The sequence below is a fragment of the Macaca thibetana genome, chromosome 8 (genome assembly GCF_024542745.1).
Source record: "Macaca thibetana thibetana isolate TM-01 chromosome 8, ASM2454274v1, whole genome shotgun sequence".
In the NCBI taxonomy this organism is placed as follows: Eukaryota; Metazoa; Chordata; class Mammalia; order Primates; family Cercopithecidae; genus Macaca; species Macaca thibetana.
Genome location: NC_065585.1, coordinates 50,633,504 through 50,655,949, shown reverse-complemented (window position 1 = coordinate 50,655,949; position 22,446 = coordinate 50,633,504). Strand labels below are relative to the sequence as shown.

The following is a 22,446-nucleotide window of genomic DNA, read 5'->3' as shown; positions in this document are numbered from 1 at the left end:
CTGATGTAGGGAGAGCAGATAAAGAAATTTAGGATAGGCCAAGAGCGGTGGCTCATGCCTGTAATCCCAGCACTTCGGGAGGCCAAGGCGGATGGATCACTTGAGGTCAGGAGGTCAAGACCAGCCTGACCAACATGGTGAAACCCCGTCTCTACTAAAAATATAAAATTTAGCCGGGCATGGTGGTGAGCACCTGTAATCCCAGCTACTCGGGAGGCTGAGGCAGGAGAATCATTTGTACCCAGGAGGGGGAGGTTGCAGTGAGCCAAGATTGTGCCAATGCATTCCAGGCTGGGTGACAGAACGATACTCTGTCTCAAAAAAAAAAAAAAAAGAAAAAGAAAGAAAGAAAGGAAAAGAAATTTGGGATAAGAGGAGTGATTGAAAGTTGCACAGCTAGTTAGTAGAGCAGAGAACTGGTTCTCAAAACCAGGCTTTTTGGTCACAAAGAACTTCTCCACAACATCATGTCCTATCACAAATATACCTGGTAAATTTCACCTTCCCAAATAAAAATAACTCTTTATAGAAATTCCATTGTGATTTCTAAAACAGACGCTATCATCAAATTCTTCAGGTTGAAACTCTGTGGGCACATTTTGTCCTGCATAATTTTTTGTTTTGCTCACAAAATGTTTTTAATTTTTAAATTGAATTAATTGCATATTTGAAAACTGATTACACAGTAATCCAGATTTTTGGCTTCTCCCTGAAAGTCAGAAGCACAACCATTAAGAGAGCTATTATGAAAACCAAAACAAAACAGAAAATAACAAGCATTGGCAAGGATGTGGAGAAATTGGAACCCCTTTGCACTGCTGATGGGAATGTAAAATGGTGCAGCTGCTGTGGAAAGCAGTATGATGGTTCCTCAAAAATTAAAAATAACAGAATTACCATATCATTAGGCAATTCCACTTCTGGATATATACCCCCCAAAATTCTAAGTAGGGTCTTGAAAAGATATTTGTACACTCATGTTCATAGCAGCATTATTCACAGTAGCCAAAATGTGGAAGCAACGCATATGTCCATCAACCAGTGATGAATAAACAAAATGTGGCATATCCATGTAATGGAATATTATTCAGTCTTTTAAAAAAATTCTGACACAGGCTACAACATGAATAAACCTTGAGGATATTATGCTGAGTGAAAAAAGCCAGCCGCAAAAGACAAATTTATACGGTTCTACTTACATGTGGTATTTAGAGTACTCAAATTTATAGACAGAAAAGGAGAATGGCGGTTGCCAGGGGCTGGGGGGACAGGGAAGTGAGAGTTGTTTAATGGGTATAGAATTTCAGTTTTGAAAGATGAAAAAGTTCTGGTCGGGCACAGTGGCTCACGCCTGTAATCCCAGCACTGTGGGAGGCCGAGGTGGTAGATCACTTGAGGTCAGGAGTTTGAGCAGGAATTCGAGACCAGCCTGGTCAACATGGTGAAAACTCATCTCTACTAAAAATACAAAACTTAGCCGGGCCTGGTGGCGTGCTCCTGTAATTGCAGCTACTCAGGAGGCTGAGGAAGGAGAATCACTTGAACCCGGGAGGTGGAGGTTGCAGTGAGTCAAGATCATGCCCATGCACTCCAGCCGGGACAACAGAGCAAGACTCTGTCTCAAAAAAAAAAATGAGTTCTGGAGATTGGTTAATACAATAATGTGTATTGCTAGTACTTTAGTTTGCAACCCCTTCTCTAGATTATGAAGTTATATGACCCTTAAAAGATCCTACTCATTAACTCCTAACTGTCCTATGAATTTAAAATAATAAAAATTAAAATTGCATAGATAATCTTTTCTGCTTAACTAGTCTTTAGGCCAGGCACAGTGGCTCACGCTTGAAATCCTAGCACTTTAGGAGGCCGAGGAGGGCAGATCACTTGAGCTCAAGAGTTCGAAACCAGCCTGGCCAACATGGCAAAACCTTGTCTCTACTAAAAATACAAAAAACTAGCCAGTCATGGTGGCTTGTGCCTGTAGTGTAGTCCCAGTTACTTGGGAGGCTGAGGCACAAGAATCACTTGAACCTGAAAGGCAGAGGTTGCAGTGAGCCGAGATCAGGCCACTGCACTCCAGCCTGGGTGACAGAGTGAGATTCCATCTCAAAAAAACAAAACAAAACAAAACAAGTCCCCCAAAAACTAGTCTTCATACAAAAGCAATTCCAAAAAGATTTTATACAATTGTAATGCCAAGATTTCCTTTTCTTAAAATACTATTTTAAAAATAGTTACTTTTAAAAACCCACAATAAAATCAGTTGGAAATGTAATGATTGGATTATTCAAGAATTATGAATTGTTCCATATACACTGCATACACTTAAGATCTCATTAACTTTTGTTTTAAAAAATGATGTGGCCAGGCATGGTGGCTCATGCCTGTAATCACAGCACTTTGAGAGGCTGAGGAGGGCAGATCACAAGGTCAGGAGATCGAGACCATCCTGGCTAACATGATGAAACTCCCGTCTCTACTAAAAATAGAAAAAATTAGCCGGGCCCGGTGGCACCCACCTGTAGTCCCAGCTACTCAGGAGGCTGAGGCAGAAGAATCGCTTGAACCCAGGAGGTGAAGGTTGCAGTGAGCCGAGATCACACCGCTACACTCCAGCCTGGGTGAGAGCGAGACTCCGTCTCAAAAAAAAAAAAAAAAAGATGTTTACATAATTGTTTCCTTTATTAGATTGTGAGTTTCCTGAGGGCAAAAAATACATCTTAGTCACCCTTATATTCCCCACACTGTACTAGGGTATATGGAACACAGAAGATGCGTAGGAGACATACTTTAGTTCCTACATTCTCATCCTGCAGGTTTTTGCAATTACTTTTTAAAAAAGCAATAAAGCTAATCTAACTGTGCCTACTACTCCTTCACACAGAATACTACCTGCAACATTCTTTTTAAATAAAGGATAACAATATTTCATAGTATTTCTTTTTTCTTCTTAGGAAATAAACACAAATCATTCTATCAACTCCTTTTCTACAGATTAAACTTGTCCTCAAAGGAATTCTGCATCTTTCATTAATTTCTAAATGCCACTCAAAACTTTCCCTGAAATAGGCCGGATGTAGTGGTTCATGCCTGTAATCCCAGCACTTTGGGAGGCAGAGGCAGGTGGATCACTTGAGGTCAAGAGTTCAAGACCAGCCTGGCTAACATGGTGAAACCCAGTCTGTACTAAAAATACAAAAATTAGCTGGGCATGGTGGTGGGTGCCTGTAATGCCAGCTACTCGGGAGGCTGAGGCAGGAGAATCATGTGAACCCAGGAGGCAGAGGTTGCAGTGAGCCAGGAAAGCACCACTGCACCCCAGCCTAGGTGACAGAGTGAGACTCTGTCTCAAACAAACAAACAAACACTTTCCCTGAAATGTCTTGTTTGAGGCTCACTTCTGAAATAACTAAAATACAGTGTTGGGTCTCTGAAACTCCATTGCCTTAGGATGAATTACTAATTTTGATCTCTAACACACTTAACCTGAAAAGTAGCTTCTTCTCCAAGATGGAGAGGTAAGGAATTAGGAGCTAGCCAACCTGATTTTGTTATTATTTCTTAGAGATGGGGGTCTTGCTCTTGTTGCCCAGGATGGACTTGAACTCCTGGGCCTAAGCAATCCTCCCACCTCAGCCTCCTGAGTAGCTGGGATCACAGGTGCCCCACTACTGTGCCCTGCTCCAATCTGATTTTTTTTTCCCACCCTGTCATTCAGACTGGAGTACAGTGGCGCAATCATGGCTCACTGCAGCCTTGACCTCCTGGGCTTAAGTGATCCTCCTGCCTCAGTCTCCCAAGTAGCTGACACTACAGGCATGCACCACCACACCTAGCTAATTTATTATTATCATTTTTTGAGACAGAGTCTTGCTCTGTACCCCAAGCTGGAGTGTAGTGGCTCGATCTCTGCTCACTGCAACCTCCACTTCCTGGGTTCAAGCAATTCTCCTGACTCAGCCTCCTGAGTAGCTGGGATTACAGGTGCATGCCACCGTGTCCAGCTAATTTTTGTATTTTTAGTAGAGACAGGGTTTCACTATGTTGGTAAGGCTGATCTCAAACTCCCAACCTCAGGTGATCTGCCCGCCTAGGCCTCCCAAAGTGGTGGGATTACAGGCATGAGCCACCATGCCTGGCCTCACTCAGCTAATTTTTAAATTTTCTGTAGTGGCAGGGTCTCACTATATTGCCAGGGCTAGTCTCAAACTCCTGGGCTTAAGTGATCCTCTTGCCTTAGCCTCCCAAAGTGCTGGGATTACAGGCATGAACCACCCAACCTGATTTTAAATCCTGTTTCTACCATGCTTGAGTCAAGCTCTTCAGCTTTTTCCATCTGTAAAATTAGATAATACCACCTATGCTGGATTGTTACAAGGACTAAGTGATTTTTGCATGTAAGGGCTGCTCAACATGGTGGATTCCTTCCCTTCTCATTTATCTGGGACTTGTAGTCACTCAAGACATTTTAAATTTGCCTGGCATTAATTTGTTTCTACACTAATAATTTATTACCTTCATTGGTCTGAATTACTGGGTATTAACTTAAACAGCAAAAACAGCTTTCTGATATTTCTCAAAGATTATATCCCGCTTAATGCTAAAAAACAAACCAAGAAATTACGTTTCTATATATGGCCATGTTCTTATTTAGAAAGTTACTTAAGAAAGTAACTTTAGAAAGATAGTTACTTAAGAAAAATTAACTATTTTTTACATGTATTTGTGTCAGATATTGGGGCAAATTTCGAACTTTACCTAATGTGTAAACTATATCTTTGGGGAAAATGAGCCTATTAGGTTTAAGGATCAAAGGGGATTTAAGTTATCTTGACACAATGAGCTGAGTCTTGTGTTTCCCCAAATTCATATGTTGAACTCCTAACCCCCAATGTGGTAGTACTAGAAAGGGTGGGACCTTTGGGAGGTACTGTGATTTAGATTAGATCATGAGGATGAGATGTTCATGATGGGAATAGTGTCTTTATAAGAAGAAAAAGACACAAGAGCTCTCTCTCTCTTTAAGCAAGCACCAAGGAAAGACTATGTGAGCACTTAAAAAGGTAGCTGCATACAAGCCAGGAAGAGGGCCCTCACTGGAACCCAACCATGCTGACACCCTGATCTTGGGCTTCCAAGCCTCCAGAACTGTGAGAAATAAATTTCTATTGTTTAAGCCACCCAGTCTATGGTATTTTCTTACAGCAGCTCAAGACACTTGGGTTTTTCAAGGCCACTAGTTATGAAAAGATTGCCATCACCTTTCACCTAAACATCTGATTCTTTACAGCTAAGCTTTGCTTCAAGGTGTTTTCTTAATGAAGATTGTATTCAGTCACAAATAATTCCCCAAAACAGATTGATAAAAGGATGGATGAGACTCATACACTCCTTTTCTGATTAAGAGAACTCTGTATTTTATGCCACTTACATAGACTCAGTGTGTTAAGACATTATCTTGGGGAAAATATGGCTACTTTCTCAAAGTTGTAAGCTTTATTTCTATATATATAAAGGTCAGCTTTTATTAGATGTTTCTGATTCCCAAAATAAGAGTATTAGGACATTCCTTATTTTAAGCTTTAAATAATTTGTATAATAAAATAGTGTCAGTAGGTCCAAAGCTGAAATGCAAAGTTCAGATTTCTAATACAAAGGAGAGGAGTATTTTGTTTCTTTTGGTACAGCCATGGTTCCCAAACTGTGTACCAGGGCACCTTAGCAAATTAACATGGGTGCCACACAGTATTTTTAAATTTTTGAGAAAAACATAGCAACACCTGTTGGACATAACATAAACTACTACTTCGAGGTAGTTTACATTTTCAACATTAAATAGCATTATATTCCTTTCTATAACAACATATCTTTACAAAACTGGGTTTTCAGCAGTTTGATAAAAAGTACTGTGCAAGAAGCAGAGAGGAAAAGAAAATGACACTGATTCCAAGGTTTGAGACATGCAGTGTCCACAGTTACTAGTGGTGATGATGTACATTCTTATTAAGCCGTTGTACCTAACTGCTTAATAAACACAAGTATTAGATAATTCTTTTGGACCAGGTATGCTGTGAAAAAAGTACTGAGGCACTAAATAGTGTCATGAGCTGAGAAAGTTTGAGAACATCTGTGCTATAGGCAAGAAAAATACAAAACGTCATTCAGTTTTTCTACCTAGAAATTTTCTAAATAAATAGTCATACAAAAAAAGGGAAAATATATAGAAACGTACATACAAAGTTTGGATTTTTATTGAAATCTTGTTAGGTATCAAACAAAATCTGCTTTCTTCAGATAAAAATATTCTCTCAGATGTCTCCAGATAACTGCTAAGTCTAAATTGGTCCTTCAATGTCTTATTTTTATTGTCCTCACAAAATGTTCATATACAGTTAAGATGTTCCCAAAAGGATTCTTATCGTGTAAAGGAGCGTACATGACGACCTCTACCACTTCCTCCACTAACAAACTTTCCTCTTGAGCCTCCACTGCCGCTATTTGCACTAGCCCAGGAAGGTCCAAGTCCCCCACGACCTCTAGAAGCACGGTCCCGAGGACTTGGGCGGTAACCTGTAAAAGAAAAAATACAGTTTTTAGTTCCAACGTCCTTTCTTTTCCAAGCATGTAAATACTAATCTACGTCACTGAGCTCAAACCAAGAATTACTCTTTTCTCTTTTAAAACTCATGTGCAAGCACTGTGAACGGGGTGAAGATTGTTGAATTATACATTTTAAACAGGTAAACTATATGGTATATAAGAATTATATCCCAAATAAAACTTGTTATTTTTTTTAAATGTGCATTTGAAACCAAAAGCTACTTCTGATGAGCAACATTCTGGACTAGATATGGTAATGTTTTTAAAAAAAAAAAGTTATGTGCTTACACGCCTAAGACAATAAGCAAAAAAAAATATGCTATATAAAGGTATCTCTGTTATTAAAATACTTTGTGGTCAGAAAGGTACCTTAAGCATTGACTTTCATTACTGAAACATAAAAATAAGAGCACAGCACCATGAAACTGTTCAGATTATACAAACAGTTCAGAAACTAAAAATTTGATTATTTTTATAGAAGATGTATATTGGGCATTTATTCAAGGATATAAATGTTAGAACTTTAAGTCTATACTCTAAAATATTCTCTCCCAGAATGAGAGTACAGCTGACCCTTGAACAACATGGGTTTCAACTGCCTGGGTCCAGTTATATGTGGATTTTCTTTCACCTCTGCTACTCCTAAGAAAGTAAGACCTCTCCTCCTCTTCCTCAGCCTATGGAATATGATGACCTTTACGAAGATCCACTTCCACTCAATAGTAAATGTATTTTCTTTTCCTTAAGATTTTCTTAATAACATTTTCTTTTCTCCAGCTTATTTAATTGTAATACATTATATAATATATAATATATAAAATATGTGTCAATCAACTGTTTATGTTATCTGTAAGGCTGCCAGTCAACAGCATACTATCAGTAGTTAGGTTCTGGGGAAGTCAAAAGTTATACTTAGATTTTTGACTGCGTGGGGCAAGGGGATGGGGAGTTTAGCACCCCTAGCCCCCTCTGTATATATCAACAATTTAAAAAGGAAGAATTCACTTCCCTTCTCTCAGCAATATCAAGTAGCAAGGATGTATACCTGTAGAACTAAGGGGTCGTAATGGTGGAAGAGGGCCTCTGTTAAAATTGCTCTGGCCTCCACGACTTTCATTGTAATTTCCTCGAGGAGTATTCTGAGCACTCCAACTGGAGCCTCTTGTTCCTTCCCGACGACTGTAGTTTCCTAAACACAAACAGCACAATCAAAATCACTTTTTTCACAACTTCAGTTGGATTCTTTTAAATGACAGATTTTTCTTAATCTTCAAAAGAATGGAAAAGAAACCGAAATTTTGTAAATTGACTGTACTATATATATAGTGGCAGCATCACAGTGGTTAAGAGCAGAGACTCTAGAGCCAAACTGCCAGGGATCAAATACTGGTTCTGCCACTTGTATTTATGTGCCCTGGTCAGCTGACTGACAATTTTCTCTTCCGCAAATTAGGGGTACTAAAAGAACTTGCCAAATGGGGTTGACGTGAGGTTATAATATGTAAAATGCTTATAAAAGTTCCTGACACACCTAATCTAAGTGTTTGTTATTAATATAAACACAGATTCTCTTTCACTCTCACCCTCCTAACTCAGCAGGTATGAAAATATGGTTATCAATCCACTACTAAAGTATAATTTCTGTAAGTATCCCTAGTTTCTAAAATCTTGTAAGGCCAGGTGCAGTGGCTCATGCCTGTAATCCCTGCACTTTGGGAGGCCAAGGCGGGTGGATCACCTGAGATCAGGAGTTCGAGACCAGCCTGGCCAACATGGTGAAATTCCATCTCTACTAATAATATAAAAATTAGCCGGGTGTGCTGGCACATGCGTACTCAGGAAGTTGAAGCAGGAGAATCGCTTGAACCCAAGAAGCAGAGGTTGCAGTGAGCTGAGATTGTGCCACTGCACTCCAGCCTGGGCAATAAGAGCGAAACTCTGTTTCAAAAAAGAAAAAAAAATCCTGTAACAATTTCAAACAAACTAAATGTAGCATAAGAAAGCAAGCAGATTAGGCAGATCAATGGTGAACTGCACAGAACAATCTTAAGAAAACTGTTAAGTATAATTGTGAAAATAATGTAAGGGTATTACTCAGAAAATGTATAATTCTCAATGTAAAAAGGAAAATAAGGCCAAGCACGGTGGCTCACACCTGTAATCTCAGCACTTTGGGAAGCCAAGGTGGGTGGATCACTTGAGTTCAGGAGTTTGAGACTAGCCTGGCAAACATGACAAAACCCCGTCTCTACTAAAAATACAAAAATTAGTTGGGCACGGTGGGGCATGCCTGTAGTCCCAGATACTTGGGAGGCTGAAGCAGGAGAATCATTTGAACCAGGGAGGCAGAGTTGGTAGTGAGATGAGATCACACCACTGCACCCCAGCCTGGGCGACAGAGCAAGACTCATGTCTCGGAAAAAAAAAAAAAAAAAAAAGGGAAAATAATTAGCCAAGACTTCTAAATTCATTCTTAGAAGTACAATGTATGAAAGGTTCATTGAAAAAAAAAGTTTCTTTCTTCTGTCCAACAGAGTACTCTGCAAACAGTACCACTAGTCCAGAGGTGGCTCAACTGTAGCAACAGGAAAACAGTTTATCTGAATCTCTTCCATCTAAATCACTTTCATTCAATATTTTAACATTCCAATATTCTAACCCATTAGAGAATACATACTAATTAGTTACCTTTTGAAGCAGGTGGTGTGAAAAACCTATTCTGACTGTGGAAAGCACCCCGTCCTCCTCTATTGCCTGAAAACCCACCACGGGATGAAATCTTCTGTGAAACTTTGAGTGGCCGTTTTGGTGGGGGTATTCCATCTTGAGGAACCACTTCTTTACTTTCAGCAGCAACAAAGTCATCCACATGCATAGATGGTGGTCTACTTGTGTTCTGTTTTCTCTGACGAAAAATATCATGAGGTCGTATACCCTGTCCAAATCCTCCCCTGCCCCTTCCTCTTGGTGGTGGCACAACATGAGCTCGTTTGGCAGGTTCGATGTATTCAGATTTTCCACTATTAAAACAAAAACATACCATAAAACATTTTTCTTTCAGATTTCTGCAAAAACAATCTTTATAATACTCAAAATTATATTTCAATTTTTTTGTACTCCAATTCTGTTAACTTTGCAAGGCTCTATCACACTTCTGGGATAATACAACAAACTAGCTAAGAAAGGTACTCACATTTCATTGTTATGAATAACAATGTTTTAAAATAATCCAGTTTACTTCTTATTCAAACCTTCCAAAGTCTTGTAAAAAAACAATATAACAAATGTACTGGGTATATACTGGCCAAATTATGTTTAAATAAAAAAATCCAAACAATGTTCATGATTCGAATGTTATGTTAACTTCCTTTCCAGTTTAACAGCACGTGCGTATCTTTTTTTTTTTTTTGGAGACAGAATCTTGCTCTGTCACCCAGGCTGGAGTGTAGTGGCACAATCTCAGCTCACTGCAAGCTCCACCTCCTGGGTTCATGCCATTCTCCTGCCTCAGCCTCCTGAGCAGCTGGAACTACAGGTGCCCACTACCACAACCAGCTAATTTTTTTTTTTTGTATTTTTAGTAGAGACGGGTTTTCAACGTGTTAGCCAGGATGGTCTCGATCTCCTGACCTCGTGGTCCAACCGCCTCAGCCTCCCAAAGTGCTGGGATTACAGGCGTGAGCCACCATGCTCGGCCGCATGTGTCTATCTTAAAATACACTAAAATACATAAGTTTATATGACCAAAATTGAGCTCTTCAGTGGAATAAATTTTACCTTGAAGTTATAAAGGTCTCATGCTTGTGCTTCCCAAGTTTGAATCCTTTAGTAGTCTTGGTTCTTCCTGGAGATGATGGTTCTGACAAAAATGAGCGCTCTAATTCTGAGTGCAAATCAAAGTCACTACAGCATTTTTCAGAGAGTTCAATTAAGTCGACCTTTACCTGCAGTCATAATAATGAAACAAAATACATATTAAATGTAATTATTGGCATAATATTTGACTACAGAAATTCTTATTACCTATAAATTATATTTGCCTCTCATAAGAAATAAATTAAAGATCTACCTCTTTCCCTCATCTTTTTAAAAAGCAAATGGCATTGGTAGTTTAAAAACACACACACACGTCGTAGTAATGCTACTTTTTTTGTGTGTGGCATTCTTCAAAGCAGGGCTATTAATCTAGGAGACTTTTGATGCCTGAGCAGGAAACTCAGTATTTGTTTATATAAATTAACACTGTACTATCTCCTGAACTCTTCCAAAAAAAGAATCTGAAAATAACATACTCTGCCAGTCTTATATAGTCAATATTTCTGTCACAAAAAAATTCTATGCCAGATTCCCAAAAGCTCTATGCATTTAATGAGGTTCCCATCTAAGTTTACTTTCAGGGAAATCTGAAAACATTCAGTTTACTTGGGTTTTATTCAAATTTATCAAATGTAAGATACCTAAAATTTCTCTAATCCAGAGGGTTACAATTATCATCACAAGACAGTTGTGATTCAACTTAAAGTTATGAAATTAGTAACTTTTAACAAATATTTTATACCTGTGCTGCCCAACATGGTAGCCACTAACCACATGTGCCTATCTAAATTTAAATTAATCAAAATTAAATCAAAATAAAATTCAGTTCCCTAGTCATCCACATTTCCACTGTACAACATGCACATGAGGCTACTGTTTTGGACAGGGCAGACTACAAAATATTTGCATTCTTGCATAAAATTCTACTGGAAAGGACAGTTTTAAAGAATCACTGAACAGCTTGCACTAAAAAGAAATTAATTTTAATGCACTTCTAATTGAATTGTATGTGGTTTTTTTAAAAAAGGAAAAGCAGCTCTCAACACACTGAATACAAATGTGAAGCACATCATTCTTTTAGTTTTATTGTACATGATGAACACCAGTATGTTTCTTTGATAAAGGAACAATATGCAGTATATTAAGATGTGGCTAAAATAATTCTCCCTACGACATCTCTGAGAAGCATAAAACAGACTGTATTAAATTTTAAATAGTTAATTATACTGTTACCTATTCAACATTATGTTTAAGAATGTCAATTCCCATTCATACTATATCATAACAAATATACTCTTTACAAATTTCCAAACTGAGAGCCACACCATAGCACAACCGTTCCTCATCTTAAACCCAAATGCAAGAATAAACTGTTGTTTTGTGGGATACTTTTCTCTATTCTATACCCTGTCAATGTAAGAAAACAAAGTGCTTCATAGAACTTATGAAAAAGTGTGATTTTTCCCTTAAGTCACATTCTCTGGCCAAATGATTGTAATCTGGTTCATGCCTGTAATCCCATCACTTTGGGAGGCCAAAGAGAGAGGATTGTTTGAGGCTAGGAGTTTGAGACCAACCTGGGTAACATAGTGAGACTTTATCTATAGTAAAAAAAAATTTTTTTTTGGCTGGGTGTGGTGGCTCACACCTGTAATCTCAGCACTCTAGGAGGCCAAGGCAGGCGGATCACAAGGTCAGGAGTTTGAAACCAGCCTGACCAACATGGTGAAACCCCATCTCTACTAAAAATACAAAAAAATTAGCCAGGTGTGATGGCACACGCCTGTAATCCCAGCTACTCAGGAGGCTGAGGCAGGAGAATTGCTTGAACCCAGGAGGCAGAGGTTGCAGTGAGCTGAGATCGCACCACCGCACTCCAGCCTGGGTGACAGAATGAGATTGTCTCAAAAAAATAAAAATAAAAATAAAAAATAAACAAAAAGTCGCAACCTCAAAATACAGATCACTAACTAGAAAGAAGCAAAAAAGAAGCAGAAAAAACTTTCTGGATGCCATAAAGTGGGCAAGTGGCATAAAAATAATGTAGAACTGGCCTCCAAGTAGATTTTAACAGCCATAAAATATAGAAACTACTATAATGCTAACAATATACAAAGAAACAGAAAAAACTAAAATTTTTCTAAATATTTAGTAATAAAATAATTTATATACCAAATCCAGATCTGTATCAATCTCTTCAGCCTGAAATGGAGTGAACCACATAGATTTCAACTGATCATCCATGACATCAGCAAGCACATAGGCAGTCCTGGAACAAGAAAAGTATCTGGTGAAAAGCAGAATTCCAAAATCAAATTTCAAATTTTTTTTTTTTTTTTTTGACGGAGTCTCACTCTGTCACCCAGGCTGGAATGCAGTGGTGCAATCTCGGCTCCCTGCAAGCTCCGCCTCCCAGGTTCATGCCATTCTCCTGCCTCAGCCTCCTGAGTAGCTGAGACTACAGGTACCTGCCACCACTCTAGGCTAATTTTTTGTATTTTTAGTAGAGACAGGGTTTCACTGTGTTAGCCAGGATCATCTCGATCTCCCGACCTCGTGATCTGCCCGCCTTGGCCTCCCAAAGTCCCAAAGTGCTGGGATTACAAGCGTAAGCCACCGCGCCTAACCCTTTTTTTTTTTTTTTTTTTTTTTTTTTTTGAGACAGGGTCTTGCTCTGTTACCCAGCTGAAGTGCAGTGGCACAATCACAGCTCACTGCAGTCGTGATCTCCTGGGCTCAAGTGATCCTCCCACCTTAGCCTCCCTAGTAGCTGGGACCACAGGTGTGCACCACCACACCCAGCTAATTTTTAAAAATTTTTTTGTAGAGATAGGGTCTCCATGTTGCCCAGGCTAGTCTCAAACTCCTGAGCTCAAGCTATCTTCCTGCCTCAGCCTTCCAAAGTGCTGGGATTATATCGTGAGCCAACACGCCCAGTCTTTTAGCTTATCTTCAAGTAAAATCTGTGGAAGGTACAATTAAAATTATTACTTTCTGAAGTATTAAAAGTAGCACCTAAAAAAGAAACTCCAAACGGCAATTAATAACTAAGTATCCTTAAAAACAAATAACTTGAAAACTAATTCTGCTGTAACAAGTTTTGACCTTTCAGTAAAATAAAACAAAGCCCTGATTTTATCTGCTAGCTTGTTTCTGTACAGCCTGCAAGCTAGCATGATTTGTATAAATTAAAAAAAAAAAAAAACTACAGAAGAATACACAACAGAGGCTATATGTGGCCTGCAAAGCCTAGAATTCTTACTATTTGGCCCTTTATAGAAAAAAAAAGTTTGCTGGCCCTCCCTAGCCTATAGCCATTATAAAACCAACATCTACTCAATTATAAAACATTGTGTATTTTACCTATTGTTAAACAAATTCTGAAGAGATTCTGGAGCTGAAAGTACTGGTTCTACATCCTGGTCACTGAGAGGTAAAGGGTCACCTGATGACTCCAGCATCTGCTTAAGTCCAACTACATTGTCCAACAAAGAATCCAGATTGTCATCATCTTTTGAATGTTCCTATATACAAAAAAAAGCAGAATAAGAAGGTGCAGGTAAAACTTATATCTGTAAACCTACTGACTCTTTAGTAGAAAAGGCTGTATGTTTTATTACTAAGAAATCTGGAACACTGTCCAGAAATTATTAACATTAAACATATTAAAATAAAACAAACACCAAAACACTTGTCATTTTATTTCTAAACAACAGCAGCAAGAGGGTACCCTGCATCCAAAGAACAGACAATTCAAAAACTACTGTCTTCATGTACTCCTTAAAATTCATAACAGGATGGAGGACTTCACTTCAAATTGTTAATTCAAAGAGTCATCTGAAATGGTATAAATACCCAACTAAAGGTTCACTATTTTAAAAAATGTCACTATGAAATATTTGTACTAGTCAAACTGAAAGGAAAATAAGCCTTAGGAAGGCTCTGTTTTTGTTTTTCTTTTTTACCAAAACAAGCTTCTCTAGTTCAAGGAACAAATTTTCTGGACTTTCTTCTTTGCTTTGTAGAAGCTGTTTTAACTCTGCAGCATTAATACTCATCGTCCGAGATGGATGAGCTCCCTCTACTTCCATGAGACCATTATCATCTCCACAACATCCCTGTAAATGTCACACATAAGTTAAATTTGAGAGCAGAGAAATTTACAAAGATGCATCCACACTTACTCATATTATCTAAGCCATATGCTGCAATCTTTCTTTCAATGTTTTGATTTTTACATCAGTACAAATGGCTAGTTTTAAGAATGATTTAGATCAAAGGTGAAGTATGCTTTCTTTGAGTAAGACTCACAAAATATTTAAATTGGTAAATATATATTTTACTGGCATCAAGATTTTTCAACAAAATACCCAATGGCAAATACATTGGCAGTTGCAGGACATGTGACACACTGATTGATGCTCAAGAATTAATAAAATGCTTGCTATAACAAAGAACTGATGAAACCTGAAATTACCTTTCTGAAGATAACACAGACAAGTAAAGAACTATCATATTTAAAGAACTATCATATTTAAGACTATATTCTGTCACATAGAAAAGTTAATATTTTCTGCTTTAAAAAGTATGCTACATAATAAAGTGAATTCTGGAGTGATAACATTTCAATACCAGAAAATCCTTCTAGGAAAATAAATCTTGCTTCATGATAGGAAAACCATCCATATTGTCACATACACTTATGGTAGAGAGCCGTATGCCTACCTAAACATTGTATAAAATCTTTAACCTTGTTTTTTTGTTGTCGAGACAGGGTCTCACCATGTCACCCAGGCTGCAGTGCAGTGGCACAATCATAGTTCACCGCAGCCTCGACCTCTTCAGGTTCAAGTGATCCTTTCATCTCATCCTCCCAAGTACCTGGGACTGACTACAAGCACGTGCCACCAAGCCCAGCTAATTTTAAAATTTTTCATACAGATGGTCTCACTATGTTACCTAGGCTGATCTCAAATCCTGGGCTCAAGCAATCTTCCCACCTCAACCTCCCAAAATGCTGAGATTACAAGTGTGAGCCACCTTGCCTAACCTGTCTGCCTTTCTTTCTTTCTTTTCTTTCTTTCTTTCTTCCTTTCTTTCCATCTTTCTTTCTTTCTTTCTCTCTCTCTCTTTCTTTTTTTTTTTTTTGAGATGGAGTCACACACTGTTGCCCAGGCTGGAGTGCAACAGCGCAATCTCAGCTCACTGCAACCTCTGCCTCCTGGGTTCGAACGATTCACCTGTTTCAGCCTCCCAAGCAGCTGGGATTACAGGCGTCCACCACCAAGCCCAGCTAATTTTTTGTATTTTTAGTAGAGACGAGGTTTCACCATGTCGGCCAGGCTGCTTTTGAACTCCTGACCTCAAGTGATCCACACCTACCTTGGCCTCCCAAAGTGCTAAGATTACAGGCGTGAGCCACCGTGCCCAGCCTGTTTTTCTTATTTTAAGAAACAGTGTTGGCCAGGCATGGTGGCTCATGCCTGTAATCCCAGCACTTTTGGAGGCTGAGGCAGGTGGATTGCTTGAGCCCAGGAGCTCAAGACCAGGCTGGGCAACATGGCAAAATCCCATCTCTACTAAAAATACAAAAATTAGCTAGGTGTGATGGTGCACATCTAAAGTCCCAGCTACTCAAGAGGCTGAGGTGGAAGGATCACCTGAGCCTAAGGAAGTCAAGGCTGCAGTGAGCCATGATCATGCTACTGCACTCCAGCCTGGGCGTCAGATGGAGACCTCATCTCAGAAAAAAAACAGAGAGAGAGTGTCTCACTCTTTCACCCAGGCTGAAGTACACTGGCACAATCATAGCTCACTGCAACCTTGAATTCATAGGTTCAAGTGATTTCCCCGACCCCGCCTCCTGAGCAGCCAGAGGCACACGCCACCAAACTAAGTAGGGCAGGCATATTAATGGCTTCTGGAATTGTGCTCATAATATACCATGACTTTGGAAAATATTAATAAGAGAAATCTTTATTTTAACAATAAGATTTTAGAGTGGAGACAATAATCTTTAATTCATGTTTGTATGATAAACCAAAAATACTAAAGCATAATAAACTTTACAGTTACCCCAAAATCACAACATCCAAAACAATCAGTAAATTAAGTAACAAAAATTAAATAACTAAGAGACTAACAAAACTTCATTATTCTGAGTTGCCCTAGCAAGGTAACTCAAAGTCATAAATTTTTTTTTTTTTTTTTTGAGACAGTGTCTTGCTCTGTCACCCAGACTAGACTGCAGTGACACAATCATAGCTAACTTCAGCCTCCAACTCCTGGGCTCAAGCTATCCTCCAATCTCAGTCTCTCAAATAGATGGGACTACTGGTAGACACACCACATCTGGCTAATTTTTGTTGTTTCTAGAGACAGAGTTTTGCTGTGTTGTACAGGTTGACCTCAAACTTTTGGGCTCAAGCAATCCTCCTACCACAGCCTCCCAAAGTGATGGGATTAGAGGCATGCGCAACCACACTCATCTAAGAATTATTTTAAAATGAACGCACTTGGCCAGGTGCAGTAGCTCATGCCTGTAATCCCAGCACTTTGGGAGGCCGAGGTGGGCAGATCACCTAAGATCGGGAGTCCAAAACCAGACTGGTCAATGTGGTGAAATCCCATCTCTACTGAAAGAGTACAGAAAATTAGCTAGGCATGGTGGTGGGTGTCTGTAATCCCAGCTACTCAGGAGGCTGAGGCAGGAGAATCACTTGAACCCAGTATGTGGAGGTTGCAGGAAGCCGAGATCGTGCTACTGAACTCCAGTCTGGGTGACAGAGCAAGACTCCATCTAAAATAAAATAAAATAAAATGAACTAAAGTGATCTTTTTTACGTTGGATATTTGATATATAAAGTGATTTAACTTATGGCAAAGTATTTCTCTTTTTTTCAAGACAGGGTCTCACTATTTTGCCCAGGCTGGTCTCAAACTCCTGGCCCCAAGAGATCCTCCCACCTCAGCCCACCAACGTGCTGAGATTACAGGTGTGAGCCACCGTACCTAGCCAAAGATTTCAAATTTAAGAAACACCAAATACATACATACATATATACACAAACACACACATACTTACAATTGTGTCAGAGTTAAGAATTTGTCTCATAAATTCTAAAAATGAAGATGCAAGCTCTCCTGTGTCCTTACTAAATGTGCTGACCACTCGTTTCAGTAAACTATGCAGAGCACTACTGTTTTTCCTTAAAGAACTGTAAATAAAGAAAATAAAGAGAAGATATTATCTTAAAATATGAGCGTATAAAACTGGTATGAGAAATGAACTCGGTTCAGACAGAATAAAACTTACTCCATCATTTTTAAAAATGTTAAGAAGTACTTTGGTGTGTCTTTGTAAACAAATATAACAAAGAAGCATCAATAGTTACCAACTCCTTTTAAAGCTAAGCTTCAAGTTCTTAAAAAAAAAAATTTCCCCCAAATAATACATTTATAAAATTTAACACAAGAGGCTGGGTGTGGTGGCTCATGCCTGTAATCCCGGTGCTTTGGGAGGCCGAAGGGTGTGGATCACTTGAGGTCAGGAGTTTCGGAGCAGCCTGGCCAACATAGTGAAACCTGGTGTCTATTAAAAAAAACAAAAATACAAAAATTAACAGGGAGTGGTGGCACATGCCTGCAATCCCAGCTACTCAGGAGGAGGCTGAGGCAGAAGAATCACTTAAATGACTGGGAGGCAGAAGTTGCAGTGAGCCAAAATCATGCCACTGCACTCCAGCTTGAAGGACAGAGCGAGGCTTCATCTCAAAAAAAAAGAAAAACTTAACACAGAAAACTTGCCAGTTCCCTATTTATAAACCTTTTGACCGGGCACGGTGGCTCACACCTGTAATCCCAGCACTTTGGGAGTCCAAGGCAGGAAGATCACGAGGTTAGGAGATCCCAACCTACTGTGTTACTGGCTAACACAGTAAAACTCCGTCTCTACTAAAAATACAAAAAATTAGCCAGGTGTGGTGGTGCATTCCTGTAATCCCAGCTACTGTGGAGGCTGAGGCAGGAGAATTGCTTGAACCCAGAAGATGGAGGTTGCAGTGAGCCGAGATTGCGCCACTGCACTACAGCCTGGGCAACAACAAAGAGAAATAGATTAAATTCAAAAATAAAAATGTTAATGGAAAAAGCATGGGTTCAAAATCGAACTATACCAATTACTAACCACTACACACAATCTTTAAGTGAGTCCTACTTCCATGGTCTATCAAAAACTAGGGCCCTATTAGAATGCCTAACATTTTAAAACTTGCAATACCAACTTCTGGTGAGGATGAGGAGCAACTGGAGCTCTAATACCCTGCTGGTGGGAATGAAAAATGGTATCTCTCCTTTGGAAAACAGTTTGGTAGTTTCTTTTAAGGTTAAACATACACCTATCTTACAACCCAGTAACCCCACTCCTAAGTGTCTACCCAAGAGAAATGAAAACTGAGATTCACACAAAAACCTGTATGCAAAGCTTTATTCATAACCACCAAAATTTGAAAACAATCCAGATTGCTAGAAAATTAGTCACCAATAAGAACAAATTATATGACTCTAAGCATCTGTCAAAACACATAGAACTGTACACCATAAAATATAAATTTGACTAGATATAATTTTTTTATATTTGTAATGCCTGTAATCCCAGCACTTTGGGAGGCTGAGGCAGGCGGATCACGAGGTCAGGAGTTCAAGACCAGCCTGGCCAACACACTGAAACCCTGTCTCTACTAAAAGAAAAAAAAATACAAAAAATTAGCTGGGTGTGGTGGCGGGCACCTGTAATCCCAGCTACTCAGGAGGCTGAGGCAGGAGAATCACTTGAACACGGGAGGCGGAGGTTGCAGTGAGCCGAGATGGCACGATTGCACTCCAGCCCAGGTGACAGTGCAAGACTCCATCTCAAAAAAAAAAAAAAAAAAAAAAAATGCAGACTATGACCAATGAATCCAACTGTATTACAAATGAACCATATAACGAAACTGAAGGAGACAGAGAAGAAAGAAGCTGACATAAATAACTTTGAAAAACAGCTTTTTGACTGGATATACAAAGGCTACAGACAAAAAGAACCATATACAAACACTGTACTCCTGTTGCTCAATTTGTTTCCCACAGGAGTATGGTTTAGTAATGAGTTTGAGACTGCTACTTCATTTGTAAACTAGGGCTAAACAAATAAGCAAATATAGATAATGAGAGCTGAATTTCTCACTGTTAGAGAATAAAATAATCAAGAAAGGGAAAATGCTAGAATTCACTTCTGGTACTGGATCAAAGTTAAAGTATTAGTATGGGCCAGGTGTGGTGGCTCACGCCTATAATCCCAGCACTTTGGAAGGCAGAGACAGGTGGATCACTTGAGCCCAGGAGTTCAAGACCAGCCTGGGCACCAGTTGAAACCCTGGCTCTACAAAAAATACAAAAATTAGCCAGGCATGGTGGCTTGTGCCTGTAGTAGTACTTGGAAGGCTGAGGTAGTGCATAAAATTTCCACACACTATTCAGTAGAATGTATATTCTGTGGTTTTTGGATGGAATGTTCTGTATCTATCTGTTAAGTCCATTTGTTCCAGGTATAATTCAAATCTATTGTTTCTTTGTTGACTTTCTGTCTTGATGACCTCTCTAATGCTTTCAGTGGAGTATTAAGGTTCCCCCCACTATTATTGCGTTGCTGTCTATCTTATTTCTTAGGTCTATTATTAATTGTTTTATAAATTTCAAAGCCCAGTGTTAGGTGCATATATGTTTAGGATTGTATTATTTTCCCATTGGGCAAGGCCTTCTATTATTATATAATACCCTTCTTTGTCTTTTTTTAACTTTTTTAACTTGCATGAAATGTCTTTTTCATGCAAATGAAGGAGGATCAGGAGAAGTGCTTGAGCCCAGGAAGCGGAGGCTGCAGTGAGCTGAGATCACGCCACTACACTCCAGCCTGGCTAACAGCATTAGAACCTATCTCAAAACAAAGAGACAGACAAAAAAACCCACCAAATATTAGTATTAATTCACTTCCTCAAAAACATATATAAATTAACACATTTATTGTTTTAAATTGTTTCTCAGACATATGAGGCATGCTTTTTGCAACTGTTCTCTCCAGGATATTAGCATGTTTTGTTCCTCACCTCTTTCAGGTCTTCATCTTTGTTCAAGGGTCACCTTTTTAGCAAGTGCAAGGGGCTCCCTGATGAAGTTCCCATATTTCAAATGGCAACTGCCATCCTCACCTCTGACCCTTACTATCCTTCTTCCGTATTCTATGTTTTTTCTGTAACATACTATGTATTTTATTTACTTATTTATTGTCTGTCAACCCACAGTAGAGTGAAAGCACCAAGAAGGCATGGATTTTTTTTTTTTTTAACTGAATTCCCAGTACCTAAAATCAGTGCCTGGTCCAAAGAAGGCATTCAATAAATGTCTGTGGACTAGACGAATCTAGTGTGTATTTTCATTCCTTCATAGTGCCTACTAGGTACCAGGTTTCTAGGTGCTGGGGAGTGTGGTCAATGTAGCTTATATTCTAGTGAGGGAGACAAGCAAACAAGAAATGAATCCATATAATGTGATGTATAAATCCATATAATGCAGTGGAAAAATATGAGCAGGGACATAAAGGGCAGGCTATTTAGACAGGAAATATATTCATACAGATACCAGAATGAAGTGATAAAATAAGTCATCAAAGAATCTAGGGGAAAAACGTTTTAGGACAAAACAAACAAGCCTGGAGATAGGAATAAGCCTGACAAGTGAACAAAAAGTGAGGATAAAAGGGCTATAAGACGACTCAGGGCCAGACTTTATAAAGCCTTACAGATCATTATAGAGAGTTTGCATTTTAATTGAGGTACAATAGGAAACCATTAGAAGGATTTCAGCAGAAATCGTGTTTTAAGTTTTAAAAGATTACTCTGGCTTCTGAGAGAATGAATTTTAGAAAGCCAAATGGTGGAAGCAAGGATACCAATTAGGAGGCTATTGCAATGGGCTATGCTAGAAATGATAGTGGCCTGGATAAAAGTAATAGCTACAGAGGTAGAGAAGAGGGATCAGATTCAGGATGTATTTTGGAGAAATAATCCACAGGACTTAATGAGATGCCATTAGATAGTCAAGTAGAAATATCAAGTAGATTAATGGGTTACTTGGAGCTTAGCAGAGAGATAAAGGTTAAAAGGGAAAAAGGGAATAGGTTAAGAGGACTTAGGACAAGGTTACAGATAAGAAAAAAGGACCAGAAACATTAAGTCTAGGAAACCCAACAAAATCATAAATAATACAACAGCACAGGTATACGAAGAAAATTTGTGGGAGTACCTAACCCAACTAGGAAAGCTTTTTGGCTTTTGTGGAAGTGCAGTGTATGAGGTGAGTTTCAAAGGACATGGAGTAAGTATCTAGGCAATAGGAAAAAGGTTAAAGGCTTTGGTGAGAGATTGGATGGGGGCAGAGCATGAGGAATGGATGTGAAGCAGGTGCCATCAACTGAGAGCAAATACAGAAGACACAGGTATGTCAGGACAAGGAGATGGAGAAAGGAAGAGCCAGCACCAAACACAGTACCTGCAATGTAAGTTTTCAACCAGTGCTACAAGAATTAATGAGAAAGAGGCAAAAGTATGTTTCCTCATCCTTACTATCTCATAATCCCATGTAGTTTAATAAATCTAAGTACTAGCCAGGTATCTTCCCTCTTCCTTCTCCTAGCAAAGAAAAACATCAGGGCATGGACAGAAAAATTAGAGTAGAGTAGAAATTATACTTGACAGTGAGCAGTCTGAGGTTTATATCATTTCTTTTTCTTTTTTTTTGAGACAAGGTCTCGCTCTGTTGCCCCGACTAGAATGCAGTGGCATGCTCACTGCAGCCTTGACCTCCCAGGCTCAAGCAATCCTCCCACCTCAGCTTCCCAAGTAGTTGGGACTACAGGTGTGTGCCACCATGCCCAACTAATTTTGTAAATTTTTTTTATAGAGATAGGTCTCCCTATGTTGCCCAGGCTAGTCTCGA

At 39.1% G+C, this 22,446-nt stretch overlaps 1 protein-coding gene and 1 long non-coding RNA gene across 2 annotated transcripts in view; one reads left to right on the top strand and one right to left on the bottom strand.

Moving 5' to 3' along the window:
- Positions 1–6,229: 6,229 nt before the first annotated feature.
- Positions 6,230–22,446, bottom strand: part of VIRMA (vir like m6A methyltransferase associated) — a 64,055-nt gene continuing 47,838 nt past the window's right edge. The window contains exons 17-24 of the mRNA XM_050800472.1: positions 17,501–17,633; positions 14,382–14,534; positions 13,780–13,940; positions 12,589–12,685; positions 10,378–10,544; positions 9,289–9,620; positions 7,646–7,789; positions 6,230–6,570 (exon numbers count right to left, since the gene is read on the bottom strand). Coding sequence (XP_050656429.1) covers positions 6,416–6,570; positions 7,646–7,789; positions 9,289–9,620; positions 10,378–10,544; positions 12,589–12,685; positions 13,780–13,940; positions 14,382–14,534; positions 17,501–17,633 — 1,342 coding nt within the window. The 3' untranslated portion in view covers positions 6,230–6,415. The remainder of the gene's footprint in view (positions 6,571–7,645; positions 7,790–9,288; positions 9,621–10,377; positions 10,545–12,588; positions 12,686–13,779; positions 13,941–14,381; positions 14,535–17,500; positions 17,634–22,446) is intronic.
- The window catches only part of LOC126960869 (uncharacterized), a 289,975-nt gene continuing 283,965 nt past the window's right edge, over positions 16,437–22,446 (top strand). Inside the window, exon 1 of the long non-coding RNA XR_007728134.1 lies at positions 16,437–16,939. This is a non-coding gene — a long non-coding RNA (uncharacterized LOC126960869). The remainder of the gene's footprint in view (positions 16,940–22,446) is intronic.